Raw genomic sequence first — 25886 nt, forward strand, 5'->3', positions numbered from 1 at the left:
GAACTTACAGTATTGATTGGAATACTGTTTTCCAGAGGAAAAAGAAAATAAAGGGAAATGTTTAAACAGGTTAGGACAACATTACTGAGCGGGAGCTAGTGTGTGAGACCGTTCCAGCGTCACTAAGCGAAAACACTCCCAGACTTCCATGACAATGCAGAGATTGGCCTCCGGAGAAGCTGTGAAAAACAGCAAATACAAAAAAAAAAAAGACAAAACAAATAAACAAAAACAATGTTACGTGAGTCAAAATAATAGGTTTTTTTTTAAGGAACAAAATAAAAAACCAGCAACTGTCTCCGTCTTCGACATGGTGGCCTATAGTGCAGCACCGTTGTTACTCCATTCTGGTTTCTGATTCATGCAGTTGCAATTTCCACGCCCAGCTGTTTCATCTTGAAACCGGATGGAACAGCAGCAGTGAAACAGAAAACACAACATAAGAAGGCAAAAGACACAACTGTGTCGAGCGCAGCAACGGCACACAACGGCTTTAACGACCCGCAAATGCGCAGCTGGACTGCAGCTGCGGCTCTTATTGGCCTTATTGGTAGAAAAGCAACGGCACTCGAAACTTTGAATCTGCAAAAACCAAACTTCATAAAAGTACGGAAACATCTCAGGCTGGGAGATTTATGGAAAAGACATCTGACAATATTTCAGTTTGATGGAGTGCTGGAGCCAGCCACTCAATATTTCATTCGTCAAATGCTGCAGCTTTTATGAAGAGTTGAAACAAGCTGCTGTGGGAATGCACCGTATACGTCGGCGTCAGGCGGCTTCCCCATCCTTCGATTCACTTCCTGGGAAGGCGAAGTGCGGTTGGGGGGGGGAATAAAGAGTGGTCGGCGTGATAAATGTCAAGGAGCTCTTACCCCGCCTGAGGAGCTGAATGGTAGCCTGCCGACGACCGTTGCCGTTTTCCACATAACAAGAATAGTTTCCCAGGTCCTCCTCCTCCAAGGAGCCTATAGTCAAGGAAATGGCCACTTCCTGCTCGCCAAAATGCTCCTTGACGATCCTGCAACACGGGGGGAAAAAAACAGAAAAACAAAGCAACGACAACTCTGGTTTAGGTTCATGAGGGCACGCGGCTGTTGTTTTCTCTCGTGCGTGTTTTCAATCTGTGACGGCAAACTGACGGGAAGGATAAGACGCGATGGGGATCGCACGGTGATCTGCCGTGACGCTCCGGGTTTCACCGTGGAACTCCCGTGAGACGCTTCTCTCTGCGAGGCGCTCCATGCTATGTTAATTTCTTTCCTCCGCACTCCAAACATATGAGAAATGAAAATCAATAAGGAGGCCTGTTCCTTGTCCCGCGCTTGCGTGTGTGTGTGTGTGTGTGTGTGTGTGTGTGTGTGTGTGCAGCGGCCGGTCAAACACTGGCAATCAGAGGGAAATCTTTTTATAGCCGATGCCATGGTAACTAAGAGAGGGAGGGAAAGTAATATTCCATAAAGTAAATGAGCGCCCCACCCGCGCCTCCGCCACCACCGCCCGCTGGGCTGGCGGAGGCGGGAGGGCAGGATGGGAGGATGGAGCTCCCTCATACCTTCTTCCGCTCACGGCTTGCCCCCCTCCTGCGGCAGCATCGGCGGCGCACAACCCCACGTTGGAGACAGCAACAAAGTGCGAGCGAGAAGTGGCTCCCTTCCGCCTGTGTGTGTGTGTGTGTGTGTGTGGATCACCTCCTGTACGCGCTAATAACGGTGCTGATTAGCAGTAGCGTTTCTAGCCATCCTGGCACCTTATGTGATTGACTTTAGACTGAAATGCACCCACCCACTCCCAAAATAACACCTAGAAACATCATACATATATATGTATGTATATAGTTGATTGACCTTATCGATCGACAAACAATGAATTCACAGGTGATTTTTCCTGAGGACCTAAATTTCACAATAAAAAATGTGGAAGGAACACATTGTTTAACCCTTATATAATGTTGTCCAATGTGATCTACTTTTACATTAGAGAACAGTAAAAACACCCTACATGAAACAAATAAGTGAATCATTACTTTGAACAGAATTTGTACCTTTGAGACACTTTTAAACAAAAAAGTAACTAGCATGTTTCTCTAATGTTAAGAGTAGAAAGATCAGATATGTGTCTACAAATGTAAGGAGTAAAAGTAAAAAGTTGTCTGTGAAAGAAAAACTCAAGTGAAGTACAGATACCTGAAAAATCTACTTCAATAGAAGTATTTGTACATTGCTTCTTCCCACCTCTGGTGTGTGTGTGTGTGTGTTTTTAGAGGTATAGTGTCTCTCAAGCAGCCGGACGCCACCTGAGGACATCTTGTTGAGATTGTCGGCATCGCTTAATTGAAAGCGCGTCTTTCCTGACGGGAGTCGGCGGCAGAGCGGATGATATTTGTAGCTCCTCGGCCGCGCTTGTTGTCGCGCGCCGGCTGTGGGGTATATATGCGAGAAGAGGAGGTATGGGAATAATTCATGTCTCTCCGGGGAGCAGTGGGCACTTTGAAGCCTCCACTTTCACTTTTCTTTTTTTTTTTTTTCCACTCGGCAGGAGACAACACAGCACAACCTGATAAATAATGACCTGCGCTGCTCAGACTGAGCCTGGAATAGAGGTGTCGAGCACCCCGAAGTGGCTGATTTTTTTATTTATTTTTATCCCTCGTCCGAACGCAGTGGCTAGATGAGGACTAAATGCTGCGACACGCTCGGACGCTAAGGTCAACCTGAACCTGCTGCAACATCTCCTTCATGCCGCTGAGCCTAATTCTGCTTTTATCACTGACAAACTTCTGCGCTTTCCCGCGGGGCGATGAAATTGATTGATTGATTGATCGACAGCCTAAATCACGGAGCTGCAAACGCATTTTTAAACCGTTGTCTTGCATCTTTCCTTTTCAACAGTCCTCACTATTATTCCTTAAATTCCTATCAGTCAAATCTATCTTGGCTCGATGTCAAAATTCGCTCCTTTCATACATTCAGCTCGAGCTGAATTTGGCAAATGCGTTATTGATCCGTCGCCCTTGTTTTTTTTTTTCCAATGTTGAGACAGATTTGTATTGCTAATTTATTAATCCCTACAAGCTATGCTAATGTCCAACCATCCACGCAGCGCTAACAACAACGGAACCCCCCCCCCCGCCCCCCCCCGTCTTTGGGTGGTGCGAACGAGAATTTACGGGCACTTGTTACCATGGAAATAAAGCCCTCGGAATCAATAGGTGCAGAAGGCCGGCCAGATACATCCCTTGCAGAAACTCGCAGGCACGTGTGTGTGTGTGTGTGTGTGTGTCTCCCGGCTGAAGTCCATTGCCAGTGCCTTAGAAATACAGCTCAAAGTGTGTGGGTGCCAGCCCTGAGGAGGGGAGCGAACCAATAGGAACGTGGCTGCTGTGTCATCTAAAGGGGGGGGGTCCCGTGGCTACAGGGAGGGTTCGGGGGGGCCTCTCTGTCCCTGCGTGTGTCTCAGCCGCGGCAGGCAGGCAGGCAGGCCGACCTCACGGATGGATGTGAGAAAGGTTGCGGTGGCAGATGCATCGGCAACAGAGAGCTGGATGATCAAATGCATTATTGATCCGCCGCATGAAATATTGGTATGAATTATTGAGGAGATGGCCTCTCAGCTGGTGAGCGGGTGTGGGGGTGTGGGGGAATCCTGATGTCGGCGAGGGAGACGGACAGGAGAGCCGCGTTTGAGCTCACGATGAGATTTGCCTCTGCCGCACGCTTGTACCAGCGTCCGGGAAATAACCCCCCTTACCCACCCTCCTCCTCACCCCCCCCCCCCCCCCCCCCCCCCCCCTCACGTTCCCATTTCCTCATGGCCTCCTCGAACCCTCCCCCGGGCCCATCTGCATGCCGCCACAGGTCGGCTGCAGACAGGCGGTGATAGTGACAGTGGCGGCGGTGTGAAAAATGGTGGCTGTTAACTATCTGACAGGGCCGTCTCCCCATAGCTGTGCCCCTCCCCCGCCCAAACAGACCTGATGGGAAGCACGCGGATCCGCGGAATGGACCGGTTCAACTGTGTTAAGTCAGCAAGGACGGCAGGCAGGGCGCCAGAAAAACGACGTTGCAAAGTTTTATAAAGCCGCATTGGAAGGATTTGGAAGGAAGAAAAAAAAAAGAAAAAAAAGCCCACACAAATATGTCTGCACACAGCTTTTTGTTTGTCTTGACGCAGAGTTTTGCAAACAATGGAACGTGCGAGGCCACAAAGCGGAACAGCGGCCCTTTCAGAGAGACTCTCGCGGGCGCCGAGGTGAACACAAGGTGGCAAATGCGCATCCCGCTTTTTAGGCTGACGACTCAATAAAAGGAAAAAAATGCAACGGCGGATAAATCGAATCCAAATGGGCCCCATTTAACGGCTTCTTTTGTCTTCCGGCGGGGAGACGCGCCGCTCTGGTAAATAATGAGGTAACGCAGGGGGCGAAATCAAATGGCAAATATTCAGTTCTTGTTTGATGTGTTATTAAAAATTTCACAAAACATGCTTTGTTTCCCCCCCCCTCTCTCTGTTTGCTCGCCGGCGTTTTGATCAAAACACCACGGCGGGTGGAATCACCGCGACTGAATATCAATTAAGCCGTGACAGATCAGGGGAGACAGCGTCGGTTCGGCAGCCGGCGTCGGCATGAAAGCGGCGTGGCAGATGCCGGAGCCTGTGGGTGCGTCGCACATCACTCACACCAGTTGGTTTATCAGCGTTTGTGTTTTTTTTTTTTTTTTTTTTTTAGGTCTACATGTGTCAAAAATCTTGACGTACAGGTCTGCATTTGTTTAGATGGCTCCACCTTTTGAAAACAGTTCTGGTGTATTTTTTTTTTTTTTGGCAGGTCACATTTTTTTCCATCTCAATCAAACAAATAGTAGCTGGTAGATTAATAAAAATTGATAAATTCCGTTTTACTCAAAATCTCTGTCAACGTTACCACCAAACAGCAGTGACAACAACAAAACGTGACAGTGGAAACTGCAACTTCAAACAGGCTTTGCCTGCCGTCTGTACTTTGAGGATACACCACACACAGTAAACAATAAAAGCGGCATTTGTTTTGAAAGCAGAGCATAAAACTCTGGCAAACAGTCGTGATGCAATTTGGAGTTAATGGGCCGAACAATCCATCGGTATCGAGCCTTCGCCCGGTTCCCCACCGAATCTCTTTTGCACGCACGACGCTATTAATTCCTCATTAACATCTCATCACATCAAAAGCGGCCCCGACTCGAGCCGCGCTCCTTACTTGATGTCGCTCTCCTGGACCCGCTCTTCGTCCAAGTCCTCGATGAACTTCTCCCCCTTCATCCAGTAGATGAGCGGGCTTGCGTCGCCGCTGTAGCCGAAGAAGGCCCGGCACGTCAGGTTGAGAGCGCTTCCTGCGAAGATGACGGGACAACAGGGTAACTTGGCACTTAAAACACGGCATTGTGTCGCTCTCATCTCCATTTACATGCTTATGTTATGCAGTTAGTACAGTTATGCACAGCGAAAGTCTCTGCTGGGTGGCCAAGAATGCAGAACTAAAACCACATACGACGCTGAATGAAGTCAACTAAAAACAAAAATGACACTTCAAGTGCCGTATGTTTCATCATCCCAGAGTGAAACATTTCAGAGATGGTTTCGTCCTTTTGGTCCACCCACATGAACGCACACGTAGCGGACACATGAGGGCACTCATGAGCTTCCTCACTCGCCCCCTGAGACACAACAGGGGTGAGGAACAGAAGCGGGAGGTGGGCCACCACCACAAAGGTTATTCTCTCTGATGCCGCTGCTCAACAGGAAGCAGGGTCAGAGGTCGACAGCTGCAGTCTCAAGTGAATGGACGCATAATCCTCCAAAGCGAAAAAGGAGAAACCCCAACACTCTTTTAGGCGTTTAAAGAGTTTTTCCTCCCCTCTCAATCCTTGCTAATTACACAATGGGGAGGTGAGTGGGGGTGGGGGGGTCACACTGTGTGATATGATGAGAGATATGGATTTCAAAAGCACCGTTGAAAAAGATGAAGACCTTTCTACACAACTCTGCCAAATATGGAAGTTGCGGCTTATATCCCAGTCTGCTGGACAGATATGAGGATGTGGTCCTACAGCTCAGTATCAACAGCATCAAAGAGTGGGGTGTTGTAATCATTTCCTTTGTAATCCTAACTCTTTCACACGTTATTCAAACACAATTCGGTGTTGGTTTTTTGCCCAATCACGTGATTTCTTCATCGAGACAAAGTACGACGCGCCGTTGGTTTGAGCCGATCGGCGTTGGCGCAGAAAAGCTCCTCCGACGGGGGGGGGGGCTCTAACGTTGAAGTACATCATTTTGCATTTCTGTGAAGTGCCATTCTCAAACGGCCTGCGGTGGCGGGCCACAATCAGGTGCCGCCGCCGCCTCTATGTGAACCTGCGCCGCGGCGTGTAAACAACGCGCAGATGACGGGGGGCCTCATCAAGCAAGTGGTGAACACGGCAAATTTGCAAGGAGGGGGGTGTGGGTGAGTGGGGGTGTAGGGGTGAGACGCGAACGCTCCTCTTGGGAGAGCACCGGTGCTGCTGCGCCCGCCTTTGAGGCATGAGGAGGCATAAAGGGACGGAGGCGGGGCCGCAACCAATGAGGCGCCGATCTCCCGCTTTTCTCGGTCGCAGGATTTATGGGCAGGAGTGCAAGGTAAACGCCGGCGGTACCGGGGGGCATGTGCTCATTAATCCTGCTTAGCGCGTGACAGCGCCACGGACAGCTCCCCGCAGCCGCGCAGGGAGTGGCAGGCGAACTAAAGGCCACAGCCACAAAGTAACTGGTTTAGAGTCAAATCCGTCCTGATGTACGTCTGCCGAGTGGAGCGGTTGTCCACGACTAGTTTGTGCTTCTTGGCAGTTTTCAGTTTTATGTGCTTACAATCCTCTGAAACCCAGCGAGAGGTTAGCTTTTGTGAAAATCCGCGCGCGCTAACCTTGTGAAAAGCGATGTTTCACTTTGGAAATCTTGCACGACCGTCTTGCCACCGCTCCGGCAGTTTAGTCCCCTAAACCCGCCTCTTTTTTTTCCTAAACTTGCGACAAAAGCAGGGAGCGGCGGCTGCTACAAGCCGCCCTTTAAAGTTACACAAAAAAAGTCAGACGTCGTACGGAAAGCTAAGGAGTCTAGCAACAGGGGGAGTTTTAAGAGAACCGGGAGGCATGTTTTCCCCTACGGAAGAACAAAGAAAGACAGCGAGGTTGATGTTTTTCCACTTTATGCCTGAGTGACTTTGAAAGGAGGCTTGCCGCAAGCCCAAGCAAACACAACTCGCAGTAGGGGGCGCCCCTCGCACCAATAGAAAGCCTTGATGTAGATCAATTTTCAGTTAAAGGTTAGGTGTGCAATATTTAGAGATTCTGAGGAGAAACAACATCAAGTTGTTACATTTTAGAAGGCAATGTTCTTTTGCTTACCCTTTCTCTCCAGAGTTTGCCAGTGAACTACGGTGACCTGCACACACACAAACCTGTATACCTCATCCAACTTCTTCTTCGTTGGTTTATTTGAGGACGCGAGTGATCACCCTGAATACTAAACGTGCTGCTGCTGAAGGCAACAGACACAGACAGACAGACAGACAGAGGCTCTCCCAATTGATAATAATTTAATGTGTCTTTCCTATGGATGTATTATAAAAACTGGATACCAGACTGGCAATCAGGCAGCGCAGCTCCGTATCATTTCCAGTGGCCACTCAAGGTACTGCAGCCAAAATCCCATCTGGCCCAAAAAAGCATTTTTCCCATCGGCCACAATACAAAAATAAACGCCTATAAAATGCCTGACAGGACGGCTCTGACATGAAACATGGTTCATAATAAATCCTTCTATTTTAGGTTTTTAAGTCATGGACTTTTAATTTTTATACAAAATAAAACGGTAGAAAGAAACATCCCTCTATCACGCCGGGTTCCACATACGGCATCTGCGGATTTTAGGGTGCCGCACTTGAAGAAGAACGAACAATTAAGGGGAGCAGGAGAGGACGAGAAAAGAACAGCCAGGTATTGTACAGTGGGCACCACCTGTGAGGAGTGTTGGCTGACATTTCCAAAGTTCAACTACCACTCTCAGCTCAGTCTTTGTGCATTTCGAACTTTGCAAAGGCTGCACGCCGCCATCGCTAACAGGGTGATCACACGCGCACAGAAGAACGACGGCACTTCCTACGGTTACGGCAGCGCCTCGAAGCTACGACCCGCACAAGCTAACCTACGCGCCATACGACCTTTGAGGGGGGGCCGCGGCGTCCGTCGGAGGTTATGAATCCAGCCCGCGTTATTAGTTCAGCCTGCACATCGATCGGAAAAATGGGGACGTCGTGCTGTGGGAAGCTGCCGCCTGGTGAGAAACTCTCATCCTGGCTCTCCGGGTATCGCAGGAAGCTGTTGAAGGCCACACACTGTCTCTTCCTAACACGAGTTCACTTCCCTCCTCCCCCACAAAAAACATTAAAAAAACAAACTTAAATGTTCCGACAACCAGCTGTGTTGCTTCCTCACCGCTCATATCAAGATGCGACACATGGGCCGAGCCTTGCGATGAAACACGGCGGTTTTATTGGCCTCCGGTACATAGACTGAGTCACTCTCCATCACCTGCTGCAAAGTGCAGTGATGTAACACCCTAAACTACTTTTTTTTCCTGGGTTCTAGGATGAACGACTTACACGTCATCATTTCATTTTTAGCTCCACAGCACAGTGCGAGATAATTAGAAGCAGATCAGAAATTCCCCACAACTGAGTTACAGTGCATCTATTATGCTTTAATGTTGTTTGCTTATGGGTGCAGCCATAAAGGAGTTGAAGGCTCGTCCTTAAGATGAATGAATGTTGAACGCAGTGGATGCCAGGAGTACGCAGCCCCGGTGGTGCAAGAGAGAAAAGCTGCTGATCATGTAACTTTCTGTTGTCTTGCACAACTTTAATGTGTTTTCACTGGACACATTTTAAAGCTTCATCTAGATTCAATTTGGAACATTTTGCAGCGACGGTTATAGATCGTTCCAATTATAAATATACATATTTTTGTAAATTGTTTAAACGTTATTTGTAATCGATGCTGCCATCAATCTATCTTTAATTGTGTTGTTTCAGCTCAGGGGCTGCAGTGCAGGGCAGGGCTGGGCTGGGCTGGGCTGGGCTCTGCAGGCAGAGCAGCAGACCACGACAGAAGCACGGAAACATGAACTTCTCCGGCTGCGGCGCCTTCGCCGTTTTTCTTTGGCTCCGGCTGAAAGTACGCGTGCAAATAAAATCCCTGCATTTACATAAGGAGACAGAGGGAAGATTTTCTGCATCGCTAACCGAGGGCACGTAGGCTCCTTTGTCAGAAAAACGCACCGCAATGCAACAATTTGCATCGCGGAGGTTTCCACTCCTTCCCCGGCAGAGTCACAGCACACGTTTGTGCTTTAAAGGGATAGTTCAAGATTTTGGCATAAATCTCCTATTAGCATAATCCCTATAGCGGAATGAGTAGGTACATCCCCTTTCTTTCGGCGCCTGTTTTTTTTTGAGATCCGGGTGTCAGAGACGCAAGATGCTCAGCGAACACAAGCGGTACAGGTCCCCCTCCCTCAAAACTCATCGAGTACCCAATCCAACAGCTCCACAACACTCTCAAGGACAACCTCCTCATATGGCCCCTATACTGTAGGGATTTTGGCAGTAGGAGAATCTGCTAAAACGTTGAGCTGTCCCTTTAATGTTTGCTGCACTGAGCTAAAAACTTTGTGAGGACTATTATCCTTGGTACATTTCAGATGTTACACTGCAACTCCCGTTTCAATCACAGTTTTTAAATCACTTTCTTTAATGCTGAAAAATATGTATTGTTTACTCAGATGCCATGCCAGTTTGAGGAACAAACGCTAAATGCCCAAAAGCGCCAGCTGGACTTTAACCTGCTGGAAGAACAGCTTCCCGCCGGCGCGGAACCACTGACAATAACTCACACAAGTTTCAGACAAACGCTTCTGAATCCCTGCTGCTGTCAAAAACCCCACGGCGGTGACATTATTACCATGATCTATTTTTACAATTATCATTCTCAGAGCAGTTTGTAACCCTTGGTAACTGTGCTGAATGTGTGTGTGTGTGTGTGTGCGCGCGCGGACAGATCTCCACAGTCAATTTAGCATTCCTGTCTTTGAATCAGCGAGGACTGGCACACAGAGACCTCGGGACGGACAAGCAGTAAACAGTCCAATTGATGGAGCTCAACCAAGGCAGTCTTCAAAATGTTACAACAGGAAAAAAAAAGCACCTCAGAACTCTGTGTTCTTTTGAAAGCACTAAATGGGGAAGTCTTTGTTAAAACACTTCCCCATTCAGTGCAATTTCATCGTCATACTTGGGGATACTACAAATGCCAACATGTGCATTTTCACATCACCTTCGCCCATTGACATGCATTAATGGGACAGAATTTTCTTCATATTTCCTCAACGCATTTGCTGCAGGGGTCAGAAGTCAATCAATCAAAAATTTGTCTGCCAGAAAAGTGACTGGTCACTACTTCTGGTATTTGGCAGTATTTTACAATTATTCGGCTATGGATTGAGAAAAACCTGACCACAAGTATAAATCTCTGATCAGCCGACAACTGGATTTTCTTTTATTTTGGCACATTCACTCATTCCTCAACGGCATTTCTGCAATACAGTCCAAGAGCGCACATGCCTCAAAATAAAAAATGTCACAGCTGTTTCGTAACACAGCCACACTGTGTCCTTATGCCATGCGCCAAAAGTTCAAATCCCAACGAGAGTGTGGCCCGGGTCTGCATATCTCTGTCCAAAAACATCACAGTCCGAGAGAGTAGCAACCCAGCCTGGCGTGCTTCCCGACAGTCGGCCGGTCGGTCGCTGGGAGGGGGATAAAAACCGGCTTCGGAGGTTTGGAGTCACGTGGACGACTTGGCAAATTCCCTGAGTGAGGAGTTGAATCAGATGTTTTTTTTTTTTAAACGTAGCAAACCACCCCGAGAGTGAAAATGAGTCAGAATCACTGAGTTTGTGTCGTGCATTTGTTGTCGCTGTGGTTATGGTCTGTTTACCGCGGAGCCCTGAACGCCACACGAGTGGCACCGCACAAAGGCCTTTTGATGTGGTGACTATCATATACAGTTTGCTATACAGCAGGTTTGTTAAACACGATGAGCGTGATATGAGTTTAAGTTACATCCCACACTGTGTCCAGGAATGATACTGGAATTTTAATATTATTTCCCAAATAATTTCCAACTGGCCAAATCTGATAAAACAGAAAGCAAACATCTTCAAGACAACTGTTCCTACGCAACACAAACCCTCATGAGGTGCCAGCAGTCACAGATCCAATGTCCACCCCTCAACTCCAGCACAGTCATCTCCAACATTCCTATGAATGGGAGTTCCAAGTCTCAATCTCCATTAATAGACCAAGCCAATGGCAATATTTACACTTGGGTGACATGGAAAACCTGGTCTTTCCTAAAGATTAAGCGTCAAGACAGAGAAAACAGAAACATAAAACCCGACAAACAAGCAAACAAACAAACAAACAGAAACCACCTCATCACTGTGTCATTCTGAATCCCCCAAATAAATGTGCCATCGCAGAAGTTGGCCGGCACTGGTGTGAAACACACCGACACCTCCCCCTCCCCCGACTCTGTCGCTGCGCAGTGCAACAGCATGAATAAGTGTTTTCTTCCCCTCCTCCTCCTCCTCCTCCTCCTCTTCCACCTCCTCCTCTTCCTTCCACCACCTCCCCCTCCCTGTGGGTGTGTGCCTTCCAACGTGCACACCGCCCGGCGTGCGCGCCGCCTGGCGCATGCGTGGGCGCGCATCACGAAATCCATGTAATCTGAGTGATTGACATCCTCCCTCTGGCTGGGAGTTGATCATAACGTCTGATGGAAATGAGATTTTTTTTTCTCCTCACATCCAGCCTTCGCTTTTCTTTTTTTTTTCTCCCCCGATTTTTTGAGGCCGGCCTCCCTCAGACTCCAGGACACGCGATGACGCGCTCGGCCTCACTGTGGCGTCACGCTGACGACAGTCAGGCTCCAGAGACAAAGCGGCGGAGGACAAAGTGAGACTGACTAGAATTAAATTGCCTCCCCAAAGTCACGAGCTGCACACGGCGCGATACCACATTTATTTAGCGAACGCTTTGGGGCCTCAAGTGGCTTACGCTAACTGAGTTAAGGTGCTTATCGAATGCAATTACATTAAGTGCATTCATGTAAAACAATAACAGGAAATGGGGAAAAGAAAACAGCAATATAGGGGGCCGGACCCTTACACTGCTCACGTCTGCAGCTGCGTTGGCACAGCGATCAGACGAATGAATGGAGGAAATAAAAGCAGCAGCGAACGAGAGACAAAGGACGGTGGATTTAGGGACACTGCAGAAATGACATACGCAGATGGCGCAGAGAGGGCCGTGCATTTGATTTGCGCTAACCCCCGGTGCTCTGCATTTAGCTGATTTCACAGTATTTTGGGATAATGTGGCTTTCACCGAGCTGGCAGAGGCGGCGTGAAGGGGGGTGCGGGGCGGGGGGGTACTTCTCGGCGCCAGAGAGGAGGCAAACAAACAGAACGACAGTCTGCAGACGGCGTCCAAATCCGGCACAGACGCGCCGGCTGACGATCAAAAAGATGGAGCGGCGGACGGATGAAACCGACAGGTAGGAAAACAAGACGAGGCGGAGGCTTGTAAACACGGCAGACGAGTAGCAGCTCGTCGATCTCAGGCCTGCCTCTCGGTCAAACGCGTCAGGTGTCTTCTTTTTTTTTTTTTTTACAAGCCTCGCCGCCACCGCCGCCATGTTTTATTTGTAGAGTGTGAGACAATGCGGGGCCACTTTTTGAATAAGGCATAGTCGGAGTGCGCTTGATGTTTCGTAACGCGCTCTGATCCGCGGCACAGCTCTCGTCTCCGAGTCCTCCGGCTCCCACAGCCACGTCTGGCACAGCCAGGCAGGCAGGCAGGCAGGCAGAGGGGACCAACGTGTCTGCAGTCTCAGCCACAAACACGCTCGAGGTGCTGATAAGGAAAGGGAGGCCTTATCTCAAGTACCGACTGAGGTTATCTAATCGGAGGGGAAAAAATATATATATGTATGGACTGTATATATGTGTAGGAAGGAAAAAGGTTATCTAGACAAAAGGTTCGAGACCATTTGGTGTTCCTACTTTTGTCTTGCAGAGATAAGCACGCTGCTGCATTTCCGTCAATATATTTCCCAGAGTCCACTTGGGGGACAACGACCGCATATGTAGGTCATAACAAATACATCATTATTTCACATCTGTATTCTAATTATAGTGTGCTGAAGTTAACCTTTTCCATCTGTGGGCCCAAATGAAAATCACATAAGCTAAGAAATCTCTTTCTATTGCACTTTGTCTGCACTTTATTTTATTTATTATTTAGTATTTATTTTTTTTGTCCTTAGAGTGGTATTATCTATTGCATTAAATAGGTGTGCTCAGGGTATGTTGTCCGTGTACTGTGTTGTGTTTTGACATCATCGTTTGTTTGTTTTACACTTCAAACCACTTCGTCCTGTAACTCAAATTTCCCTCTTGGGACATTAATAAAGTACTTGACATATAACACCTGCATCTGTTATTATGACTTTATGTTTGTACTTATGTCATATTTTGAGTCACTTTAGACTGACATGCAAAAGTGAACGCCACAATTCAACTTTCAATGCTTTTATCATAAGTGACATATTGCGGGAAATCTACAAAGTCTCCAGTAAAGGAAATAAATCAATTTACCATTCAGCTTCTTAAGACAAACTACATTTAAGTTTCACCTGCTGCTCCCTTTTGTCTTTGCAAGGCAGCAGACACTTGACATTTGAGGTCGAGTGGATGATAATCATATTTCCCTACTGAAGGAACCCAGTCGTCTCTTCTTCTCCGGTGTCACAACTTGCAGCGGTTGGAAAAAAAAAAAAAAAAAAAAAGGGGCCGCATTACTCAGGTAAAGACCTCTGGTCGTAGATACGGAAGGTACGGAAGTCACCTCCGAAAGTTGAGCTAATGCCCGCAGCTTTAAAATGATTTCACAGACGTCAGATCTCCTGTTTCAAAGATTAGATAACGCGGCCAGACGGGGATGTGTATGGAAGTGTGCGCGCGCGTGCCAGTGAGAGGGCGGGATCGTGTTTGAGCAGATTTCTCCGCAGGAGAGAATCTGAACTTCTGTCAGTCATGATTCTTCCCCCGCAAGGTGTGAAAGCAGCATAAGACACGGTTCCACCGGCTCGTGTGTAATTCCGTCCCCGCACACAGGAAGTATGAGGAGGCAAACAGGGGGAAGAAAAAAAAGAAAACCTGAAACAGACGTCACGCCTCATGACACGCTTTGGAAAAAATAAAAATAGTCCAAATCATCTTCCAGCTCCTTTTTTTCATTAAGCCGCAGTCAGACGGGAACTTGTGTCCCACTTGATGCGGCGAGGGGGTTAAAATGGTAAAGCTCGGTATGGAAAACGGAGGTGGGGAGGGCGGCGAGCGCACGATAAAACGCGCATTCATCAGGACAGCGGAGGCAGAAAGTGATAAAAATCAAGAGAGCCTGGAGAAAACCTGGCGCCGCGCAGCAACTCAGCAACTAAAGACGTCGCTCGCACATCATTCCGAACGAATCCTCGACTCGACCGTGGAGGAAAAAAAAAAAAAAAAAAAATCTGATCTTGAAAGGAGGGTTGGAAGTGAGGGGTGTGGGGGGCATCTACCGAGCAGGGGGAACCGTGCTGGTGTGTTATCGGCTTGTATCTGCAGCAGAAAGTCCTCTGTCTGTCAACATTTCCTGTATTTAGCCACCGCGCGGTTGCCGCGGCAACGGCGGCTACGTTGGAGAGCAGCGGCGACGGATCCGCAGGCCCTGTCGGATCGGGTGGGGGTGGGGGGGAGTGCAGAAAAAGACCGGCTCTGTGCCACATTGGAGTCTCTGAGAACTGGCATTGATGTCAGATCAGCGCTCAGCGTAAGCTGCAATTAGAGGAGGGTCACAAAAAAACGCAAACAAACAAACAAAAAAAAAACCCAAACCCTGAATGGGCCGCGCTGAAAAACACTGCAAGCCATGAGCAGAATCTCCACCTTCAAAGAGGCGATTTTTACATTTTAATTTCCAAGGCTGAATGACTGGGGTTGTTAATCTGCATTGAGGCGCAGGCCAGAGTGAGGGTTGTGATGGGGTGGGCGGAGCTACAGATAAAAGAGCAGATTGTCGCGTTCGGGCAGAAAGAGTGGGAGCGACGAGTAAAAGCATTGAAAAAAAAAAGGAAAAAAGAGGAAGGGAAGCGCTCTGCGATCTTTCTGCTGCTCTAATATTGTCTCCTCTCCAGAGACAAGCCCTTAATTACCATTACAAGCCTGAGAGCTTTTAACGGAGGAGAATCCAGCCTCTTTCCCTCTCCGCCGCTCCGTTGTCCCCGTTTGTTCCAGGCCTCTTGATGATCCATCAGGGACGTTATAAACTTTAATAAGGAGAAACAATTCCGGGTCTTTTTTTTTTTTTTTTTTTTTGCAAACAGCAGGTTTCACTGGCTAATTGTCCCTTTTTCTGATGATGGAGATGATGGCAGTCATGTGCAATGTTTCTGGCCATCATCAAAAAGGGTTTTATTTTTTTTTGTTGCACCAAATTATAATTTTAGGGTTTCGCACAATGTGACCAGAAATTGTTAGGGTTTAGAGTTGAGCAACAGGCCCAGTGTGAGCTGTTGTAGACATGAACTGATCTATGAGTGACTCCAAAGTTCTTTAAACTAAGTTAAGTTAAGTATACTTAAGTTTCGTTCCCCCTTTTTTTTTGGGACAAGAATTTCCAATGATGCTGTCTTATGAATGTCAGATGATGTGCCACTCCCACTCCACCTGTTCTGGGTTTGAATAAAATGAAAACAAAAGTGCAGCTGTATTGTACTAAGGCAATATAACGACTACTACTACTACAGCTTGGAATCCCAACTCATTACAGTTTTTTGCAAAATAAACGCGATATTTCTAAAATTTTGACAAAGTACAATCGCGATTTGCAGGTGTTTCCATTGACTGGTGTGAAGCGCACAAGCCGTAATTCTCGTAAAATCTCGTCCCGCGAGATTTACGTTTGCGTTTGTTTGTATATGTTTGTTTGCTAACAAGAATGGTTGTTACATCTTTCTCTTTGATTACTTGTAAAAAAATAAAAACAATCAATTTTTTGTTGATGTGAACTGGTCACGTGACCCCGCACGTCACGTCCGGTGACGCGTAAATGTGAAAAAAGTGTTTCCATGACACTTTTGCGATGTACCTCTATATGGATGCGTCTGAAAAACCACCTCATGAGAGCGTCAAAACCTTCTAGCCATACTTGAGAGGTTTTTCCGAGTTTAAGCGTTTCCATTACCATTTTTCTATTGCAATATTTAGGTTTTGCATAATTCTAGGGGTAAAGGAAATGCAGCTTCAGAGGAAGGCAGCCTTCACAACAATAAAACAAACAAAAAAAAACACCTCAGAAAAATGGACATGACTTTGCACCACTTCACATATTGTCAATTAACCCTCAGATTTCAGCCTCTGCATTTAATATTCAACTAATTACATAACAATTCTCCTGGCTTACGTCTTATCATGGCCGCAGGCACCACGCTTCCCTCTTCATTCACGTCCAAGCCAGACGGTTTGGGAGTCGCTTTCTTTTTTCCGCCACCGTGGTCTCTTCTAAAAGCTCCTTTTGTGCTCACAGAAAAAGGCCAAACAGAACGCAATTTCCTCTCAAAGACACAGGAAGTCATTCAAAGAGGGCCTTTCAAATGCTTTACTGCAAACACTAGCACAGAAATGTTTTGCCTTAGCACCATTTCAATCGCTGTGCACACAAGAAGAGGTGGCCGGCTAGAGGATGACGCGAGCAATGCAGCTAAAAGACATGCAGTGCGGATGAGAGAAAGAGAGATATAGGGATAGAGGGAGGGAGCCAGAGAGAGAGAGAGAGAGAGAGAGAGAGAGAGAGAGAGAGAGAGAGAGAGAGAGAGAGAGAAAGAGATAGAGAGAGAGAGAGAGAGAGGAGCTGTAATTGACTGCTGTCCAGGGGGCCGGGGGCCAATTAAATGTTCTGATTTAAACACTTGACGAGGAGCGTCACTTTAACGAAGGGCTCGAGAGGAGCCAGGCTGCAGGCGCTGACCCACTGACCAGAATACCAACTGAGGCCAGACTAACTAAATCAAACCCCGGGCGAGTCCACGCGCTCACACACACACACACACACACACACACACACACACACACACGCACGCACGCACACACACACACCCATAGCGTCCACTTGTAACCCGCACAGCGCAGCGGGATTAATCATCCCCCGTCTCTCCGTCCCCCCCCCGCTCGGCCGAGGCGTCTAACGTCGCCAGAAGAGGGCCCTCTGTTCCTTCAGCCAAACCTCAGACCCAGACGGCGCGGAGAGGCGGGGCTTCAATAATGGTCTGTTCACCTCGTGTCACGATATCTGAGCCAGTTTACGACAATGCTTGCCCCTCCTCCCCCTGACCGGCTAGCGAAGACAAACTCCGTGAGACGTTTGGGGAGGAAATAGCGCCACAGCTCGGTGACGGCGTTCGGAGAAAAAAAGACTTAAAAAAAACAATAACAACCAAACCCATGGAGCTACATGAGTGTAATTTGCAGCTTCCGAGTGACAAAACTTGCCCACGTTTGTTCGTAAATAGACTTCGCCGTCCCACCGGAGCGCCGCTTACACCGCCTTGAGAACATCAGATCTAAGGAATTAATTTTTTTGCGTTTCCCTTTCATCTTCGGCTTCACGCCGGGCGGCAGATCGCATCTTCCAACGTCCCGGAGACAGGGACCTCCTGGATCCCTGCTCTGCCCTCCAGACAGGCCGTTTATTTCTCCCACTCCACCTCTTGGTGGGTGTTCATCGGGGGGGCCCACACGCGGCTTATCTTCCCCAGCGTCGCCTCTCTCCACCGTTTTGCCCTCAAACACACTCTTCCAAACGGCAAAAATCTCACTCCTCGCGCACTCCCCGGCACGACACGGCGCGGCTCGGCCCCCTTCACCTCCACCAACCCTCCCTCTTATCGCATTTCAGAAATGCGGCCCTAAAAAAAAAAAAAAAATTCAACCCACCACATCTTCTACTTTGAAGCCTCCGCAGACGTTAAGGTGTTGCCACCTCCACCTTCCATATTTCCCCCTCACTTTTTCCTGCTCCTTTCTTTCTTTTTTCCCATTTCTTTCCCTCCTGGTTTTCTTATTCTGCCCCCCCCCCCACCTCAATTACACCCCTGCTGCCAAATCTACTGAGAGCGTGCGCGGTACATTCAGGGAGGCAGAGAGGGATTGCCGATCGAGCGGCGGTGGAGGAACACGTGTTGATAAATCTAAATCAAGGCTGACAAGTGACATGTGGCGAATGGGCCTGAGACACTGGGACAGGGGCACCGGGGGAAAAGAGAAATGTTTACACACTAACGCAGGCTGATGACGTCCCCTGGTGCCGGCCCAGCGCGGGGATAATTTCACTCTGGCAAAATGCACGCGGGAGCTGCGCTGAGATGCTTCTTAGGCCGACTTTCACCCAATCAGAGCAGCGCTGTGGGAGCGCGCCAGGACGTTAATTACTGCAATGATTTCCTGTGAGAGGCAGACTGTGTTTGATTTGTGCGTGCGTGTGTGTGTGTGTGTTTGCATGTGTGACTGAGTGCATGTGTCAACCTGCAATATTACACACATACACACACATAGACATATATATATATATATATATATATACATATACATATACATATATATATACATATATATATGTATACATATATGTATATATTTATGTATGTATACATATATGTGTACATATATGTATATTTATGTATGTATACATATGTATATATATACATACACACACACATATATGTATATATGTATGTATGTATATTTATACTCACAGAATGGCTGTTTCCCGATTTGTGCGTTAACAAGCAGTTGGACATTCTCTCTAATAAGGGGTTAATGAGTGTCCATAGAAAACATATAGCCTTCTATGGTCAATGCGAAAGCTAAAATGAATCAAATATAACATAAAAAACACTTTCTATCTAAATCTAAATCTGCCTTTCAAGTTGAATATGAGTCTTTCCAGTGACAGACGGGAAGCTGTACAATGTGTGTTTTTCCTAAAAACAAGAATAGCTCGTAAAGTTCACTTCACTTTTCCGTGACTCACAGTTGCGTTAAAACCGCAGCCTAAACTCACCGACATGTTCCCAGCAGACGTCTGAACGCTAGGCTCGAAAAACATCAACACGGCGGACGCGCGAGCGGCTGTCGCGACAAAAAAGCCGCGCTCGCGTTGGACTCGTTTATTAGGAGTCAGGTATTAGCGCCCTAGCGTGGCATTCCAATTCGAAGCGGAGCCGGGGTATCTCCTGACAATTTTCCTCCTCACGCCGACTTGGGTTGATCCTTCACACGCAAATTGTTGCTGTTCTGCCGCGCTGTCGTTTCTCATTCCGCTGCCGGATTCATTCAGTGGACGAGTATCCCACCCAAAAAAAAAGCCTCTCGCTGTTTCACAGTCAAATTGCACGAGTGACAACTGCGACAACAGAGAGTGTTCATAAAAACTGACTGTTGAGATAACGTAACGCAACGCGATGCAGGGCGGCCTGACGGAGGTGGAGCGTTATTGTAAAAAAAAAAAAAAATACAAAGCAAAAGAAAAAACCCTGCAGAACAGAACCTCCTGCCAGAGGTCTGTGATTTTAATAACTTGTCAGTTCGATCCAGCTTCACTAAGAACATTCATCAACCTATTGGCGAGGCCATTTGCACGTAAAGGTCGCTGTCTGAAAGTGCAGTGAAAGAACTATATTTGTTTCTTTTCAGTGACTAACATTCCTGAGCAGAATTCTACCGCTGCGGCAGGCGGGAAAATCGCACCATGGCCGTCTGTGGGAAGCGAAGACTTAAAGAATCCTGCAGGATGCCGGACGCTGCACCTTAAAGAAGACAACACGCGGCGCAGTCCCGGCTGACCTTCGCAGAGATTGTCTTCATTTTCCCCCGGCTTATTTAATCTCTCTTTGCTTTTCCTCACCGTCTCCCGTTCTGCCTCCGCTTTCCCATCCTATTAAGCGCAGGCATTTAGTGTGTGCGGAATCTTGCCGCAGTGCTCTCTCAGAATGCTAATATGCTGGGCTGATGTGGGTCAGGACTTAATCCTGTAGAAATGATTATCGCTGCACGGCTGGAACTTCTCGTGTAGGATATCATTACCATTCTCTACGGCGCTGTATCCTTCCCACCGCAGCAACCGCACTCACCTCACTTAGCAGGGGCCCCAAAGACCAAGGGAGGAAATGCAGAAATGTATATTATGTGCAGGCGAGAATGCAAAGGGGGAATATTTTCCTTTGGTTTCTTCATTGGGAAAGATGCGCTCCTTCTAATGTAGGCATGTTATGTGGATGCAAAAACCATTTGTAATTCCTCAAACCGGCTATTTACGTAGAGGGAAAGCAAGGGAATCTGTAGCTGAGTGCTTTAAAACAGATACCATGTTCAAGGAAACAAAATAAACAGTTATCTGATTCTTAGCTCGGCAGTTGGCCCTGAAAATTCATTACAAATGATGGAAGAACTGCTAATTCAAACAGACCCAGGCAGACTCAGCTTTATCTCTGATAAAGAACTTAAAGTGGAGCAAATGTTCCAGTGTTGTTTGAAATGAAATCAAAAAGAAGAGAATTCATCATATAAAGTAATTATAAGGGAACATTTGTTTTTTGTTTTGTTTCTGGTGAAAAACTAACTTAAAGGGTTCCAAACTATTCTTGGCCAGAGCCGATTGGGATTTTGCTGGCAGAGTCTCAGCCAACTCGGGAAGGCTCGCCGGTGTGACAGAATGTGAGAGTGACAGTGGAGATTGCCGTCTCCTGCCTGGCTGCTGGTTTCCCACACTGTTAATTAAAGAGGGAAATGAATGGCTGCCCCTCCTTTATTAATGCCACTCAGATGCCCTTGAGCAAGGCCCCAAAGCCAAACTGCAGCTGAGGACACTACTCCCGCTGACGGCTGTCTTCACTGTGTGTGCGACTCCACCAAGCGATGTCAGAGAACAATACCACAAGTCTACCGGCTTCAAATCTCTACTCTTTGGCTCGCTACACACGTCATCTGACAAGGAAAATTTTTTTTTTTCATTCTGGAACACACTTGTATTTATTAAAATTTGTTGGAATGGAGTTGGAGCCAGAGTTCCACAGGAACACCCCAAAATAGGAGACTAAGAATAAAGGTGGGAAGGTAGAAAATGACTGTGGAGACAGTCCATCCAAAATGATGATAGTTTACTCAGGCATAATGTGTGTGTGTGGGCGCGCGCTTGTATGTGTGTGTGTGTCATGCATTTCATAAAAAAAAAGGAAATGCGCCAGGCAGTTGAGTCATGGCTGCAAAAACAAGCTACCTGCAGTGCATGGGGAAATCAGAGTAATGGAAAAGTTATTTTTCTCACAAATGGAGTTAAAGCCAAGTGGGAAAACTGTTGTTATGTCAGAAATAACATGGGTTCACGCTCGAACGGCCCCGCATCGAGAAGAGAAGGAAACATAGTGTTGGGCTTCAAAATAATGATGCAATTTCCATATATATTGTTACTAGTATTATGATTATTGTTATCGTCATCAGTTTTTTTTCCTTTCTGAAACTCTCTGCAGGATCAATCAGCCAGAACCACTGAACCTCGTGAGTAAGGTGCCACGAATGAAACACAATTCTTCTACTTTAATAGATTAAAACCAATTTAAGCTAAGCTAAGCTAAGCTAAGCTAAGATAAGATAACTTAAGAGGGACATTATATTAAATGAACCTTAAAAATTAGCTACGTTTCCATTCCCCATATTGCAATAAAAGAAATGGTAATGGAAACAGCTAAACTTCGAAAAACGCTTTTATTTTGCGAAAATCTGTAATGGAAACGCAGCTAGAGGCGCATCCACTTTAACCTCTTCTTTTTAAACATATTCAATCACAGCAAGGAGACGGACATCAAATAAAATCAAAATATCAGCAACAATCATTAAGAAGCGTCTAGAATACGAAGAGAGGAGACACCAGAAGCCGTGGCACGGTCCGAAGACTCTGTTCCAACTCGATCAGCCATTTTCTGGACAAAGTATTGTACCGAGATGTGTGACGTAGAACGGCATTATGCCCCACTCAACGCACAGCTGTTCTCGCTCTGTCTCAATCGTAAAGGTCACACTGGAAGCTGCCAACACACGAAAGGTCATGTTATCTCTAATAAGGGAGTGTATGTGATTAGGAAAGCCGCTGAGCGAAGAATAAAGTTGGGATAATATAATGTAATGGAAAGTCGAGTCATTCCATTGTATCTCTTCTTGATTTTTTTTTTTTTTTTTTTTTTAGCTGGCGCTACATTTATGTATAATGAGATAATTCCGTGTTGAGGAGTGTTCATACGTAGCTTGCATTAACCTGGTCGGGCTACGCTTCACTTGTGATTATGGAAAAAAAAAAAAGAAGCTTGCCCGCACTCGAACATCTGCACTCACTCCTGTAAAAATCTGCAGAAGCGTGTTTCCAAGGCGACTGACCCGTGACAATGTGCTTGATGAATGGGAACAGTGGAAGAAATCGGGATCACATGATTACCTTTATGTGAAGAACCGAAAGGTCAGGACGTGCTAACATCTGGGAACTTAAAGACACTGGGTATTGTTTTCTTTTCTTTGCTTTTTTTTTAAATGCCTTCTGAAAAAAAGTCGTACAATTTATGGACCCGTAGCAGTGGAAAGGTGCCCCCTGCCATTTATGTCATTCTCCTCACTTCACAAGTCAATGAATTGCAAAAGATATAAAAAGTGACTAATGTGAATGTCGATTGAAGGGAAAAAATACATTGCTGCTTCATAGAAAAATGAAAACACTTCATGTTCTCAATCAATGCAAGAGATAAACATACAGATGCAGTTCCCAGTGATGTAGGACATTGCCTTCCGTAGCTGGAGGAAACAAGCTTAGAACGTTGACTAATAGCTTTTATAAACTTAATAAAGGAGCAAAACGGAAGCAAGCAATGAAAAGTCTTTGGAAACAAACTGCGATTAAGAGTTTGAGATCCTTTAAAAAAATTTTACGCAATCTCAAACATTATGTAGCATTTGCTGTTTTTTGGAACCAATTGCAATTTTTTTTTGTTTATTGTTTATTATTAATTGTTTATTGTTATAGAAAATTACACAAAACACAAATTTCTTGAATGTGGGCCAGGGGAAATGTCCCACTGAAAGTGCACTTGGAGTACTTCAAAGAGTGATTCTTAATGCAATAAATCACAATGTATGAGGTGTCCAAAAACTGTCCAAGTATATTTCTATTACGTCTGCGGTCTTACGGGTCTTGATGATGATCGCAAGAGCACATGTCAGAAACAAAGGCGATGGGAATTGGAAAGGACGCGATAATATGAGTGGTCCCAATACGCCGCAGTGAGATAAGACACAGGGGACAGCAGGGAAGCTGGCTTCTATCAAACCTAATCCATACTCGGTCAGTGAGTCACTTGGAGTAATGTTGGCTCAGCATGGGCCACTTAAGCGCTTATTAATAACGTCATGGATATGTTATCGATGACTCGCGGTCGATGTCGTTAGCCCTCCAGAAAGGCGGGTCACAAAGGGACTGCAAATCCCATAATGCCGTTCCCCCGTGCTAATTGTTGAGGGAGCCGACATCGACGACTAAATATTGACAATGAGGCAACGGCCGCGTGTGAACCATCCCCGTCACCGCCGGTCTGTTGTTGATTGTTGTTGAAGTCCTCGCCATCAGTACTTGGCAATAGTTTCATCTAACGTCTAACTTTTAGGGGCAAATTCCGAACTTTTTACGAAAACAGTTTTGAATTGTACGTTGCGTTTCACACAGACTTGATCAGTTCTTTGAGCTAAAGTGTCAAAACGGAATTTCATAATGAAATGTGTATCCTGGACACACCTTGTCTTCATTGTAATTCCATTGCGCCTCCATTTGCGCAGTAAGCTAAAAGCATCACATTTCTGATACATTGCTTCCTTGCTGAATGACAGCTGGAAGCTTTCCTATAATTCTCTTCACTCACTAACGGAAGAATTAGGCTTTAAAAAATTCTTAAAAAAAACAAACACAACAAAACAAAACAAAAAAAATCACAGAGTCGGTTTTGCCGCAGTGCCGTGGAACAAATTTGGTAAGTTCATGCAGTTTACTTAAAGAAGAAAAAGCTTGAAAACAAAAAGGTTTAGAAGACCTTCAAAGCGCTCGGCTGTGCGTACTTCAGTCAGACAGCCACCGCGCTCCAGCACACAGTCGCAGCTGCGCACTAGCTGGCTATTAGCAAGAACCCTCCGTGTGTCAAAGGAGGGTAATTACGGACATGGTGGGTATTTATTGAGGAAGTAAGGCGTGTACTTAAGATGCCTGTTCTTCCATTGTTTCATGCTAATAACACATTTCAGTGGCTGAAAGGAGCAGTTAAGGGAGGGAGGAAAAGTGGGGAGGCGAAAAGAGCTGAGAATTTTCAAGAAACGGGGAAAAATGAGTGAAGAAAATGGTCACCCTTCAACTGGTTCAGTCCAGGCATGAAGAGCGTTTCCTCGGTTTTTCTATTCACAAACAGTACGTAGTTTCTCCATGAATTCACAAGACGGATTATGAGTGAGAATATCCAACCGCGTTACCAGAAAACCTTCAGCTGATTTTAGCAGCAGTTTGCTTAAATCATGTTAATTACATCCAGCCTTGAGCAGCCGTGAAAAAAAAAAAAAAGTCTATGGACTTATTCATTATGCAGCATTTACATGACCATGACACGTTTAAATGCTGATGAGATGTTCAGATTATATACACTGAAGTGTATCTGCCTCCACGACATTAGGTGGCGCTGCATTCTAATTTCACCTTGTGGGTATTGTAACACTTCTGTGTCTAATGTACAACGCATGTACAATACTAAACTAAATGATCTTTCCTTGTTCTTCCTTTCATGAACTTGAGCATATTAACCTCTTAGACACCGTGGTGATAGACAACACTGCTCCACTCATGGCGCCATCTCATACTACTTCCGGGTCAGAACCGAGAGAGCTGATTTTAGCATGCGCAGAACGCATTCTGTGCTTTGAATCTGAAATTTCTGCAAACAGAGATCGGACTACGATCGGATGATCCGGCTTGATTTTGAGAAGTGAAATTGAAAAAAAAAAAAAAAAAACGGTTTCCAATCAAGCGAAAGCCGTTTAAACAAATTTTAAAACTTTCCGATCACAATTTCGGAGTGAGGCACTACCCCGATTATCTGGAGTGCACGTAAAAGCACTGAGTGCTGCTTCTGCTGCTGCTGCCTCGCTTTTCCAAACGCTCTGATTCATGGCTGCGTGCGGCGGATGAGGAGCGAGCGCCGCCACGGAAAAAGGCTGGCGGAGAGGACGAGAGCGGGGGAGAGAGAAAGACAAAGACAGAGAAAGTCCATTAACACACTTGTAAATGAGTCTCAGCCATTTACCCCACGCTGGGCCTCTTGAATTTCTGACTGCGCCCGCTATGCAGATTGCAGATCGCAATTAAAGATGATTCGTGCACGGGGCCTCGCGTGCGTGCACGTGCGCCCCCCCCCCCGGAGGCAACAGTTTCAGCGCAGATCGGCCGATCTCCATAGCAACAATCGTCGCCGTGGGCGGCGGTGACATCATGCAGATTGATTGCCATAAAAAAAAGCAACAGCAACAGCAACAAACAAGCGAATAAATAAACAGGGGAGGGTGTTTGCTGGAGTGTCAGTGGG

General features: G+C 46.5%; 1 protein-coding gene across 1 annotated transcript in view; it reads right to left on the reverse strand.

The window, feature by feature from the left end:
• The window catches only part of il1rapl1a (interleukin 1 receptor accessory protein-like 1a), a 151916-nt gene that overhangs the window by 12962 nt on the left and 113068 nt on the right, over nucleotides 1-25886 (reverse strand). The window contains exons 7-8 of the mRNA XM_076014565.1: nucleotides 5237-5369; nucleotides 876-1021 (exon numbers count right to left, since the gene is read on the reverse strand). Coding sequence (XP_075870680.1) covers nucleotides 876-1021; nucleotides 5237-5369 — 279 coding nt within the window. The remainder of the gene's footprint in view (nucleotides 1-875; nucleotides 1022-5236; nucleotides 5370-25886) is intronic.

The sequence above is a fragment of the Nelusetta ayraudi genome, unplaced genomic scaffold (assembly GCF_046127955.1).
Source record: "Nelusetta ayraudi isolate G7.1 ecotype Tasmania unplaced genomic scaffold, CSIRO-AGI_Nayr_v1 ptg000169l, whole genome shotgun sequence".
NCBI lineage: Eukaryota > Metazoa > Chordata > Actinopteri > Tetraodontiformes > Monacanthidae > Nelusetta > Nelusetta ayraudi.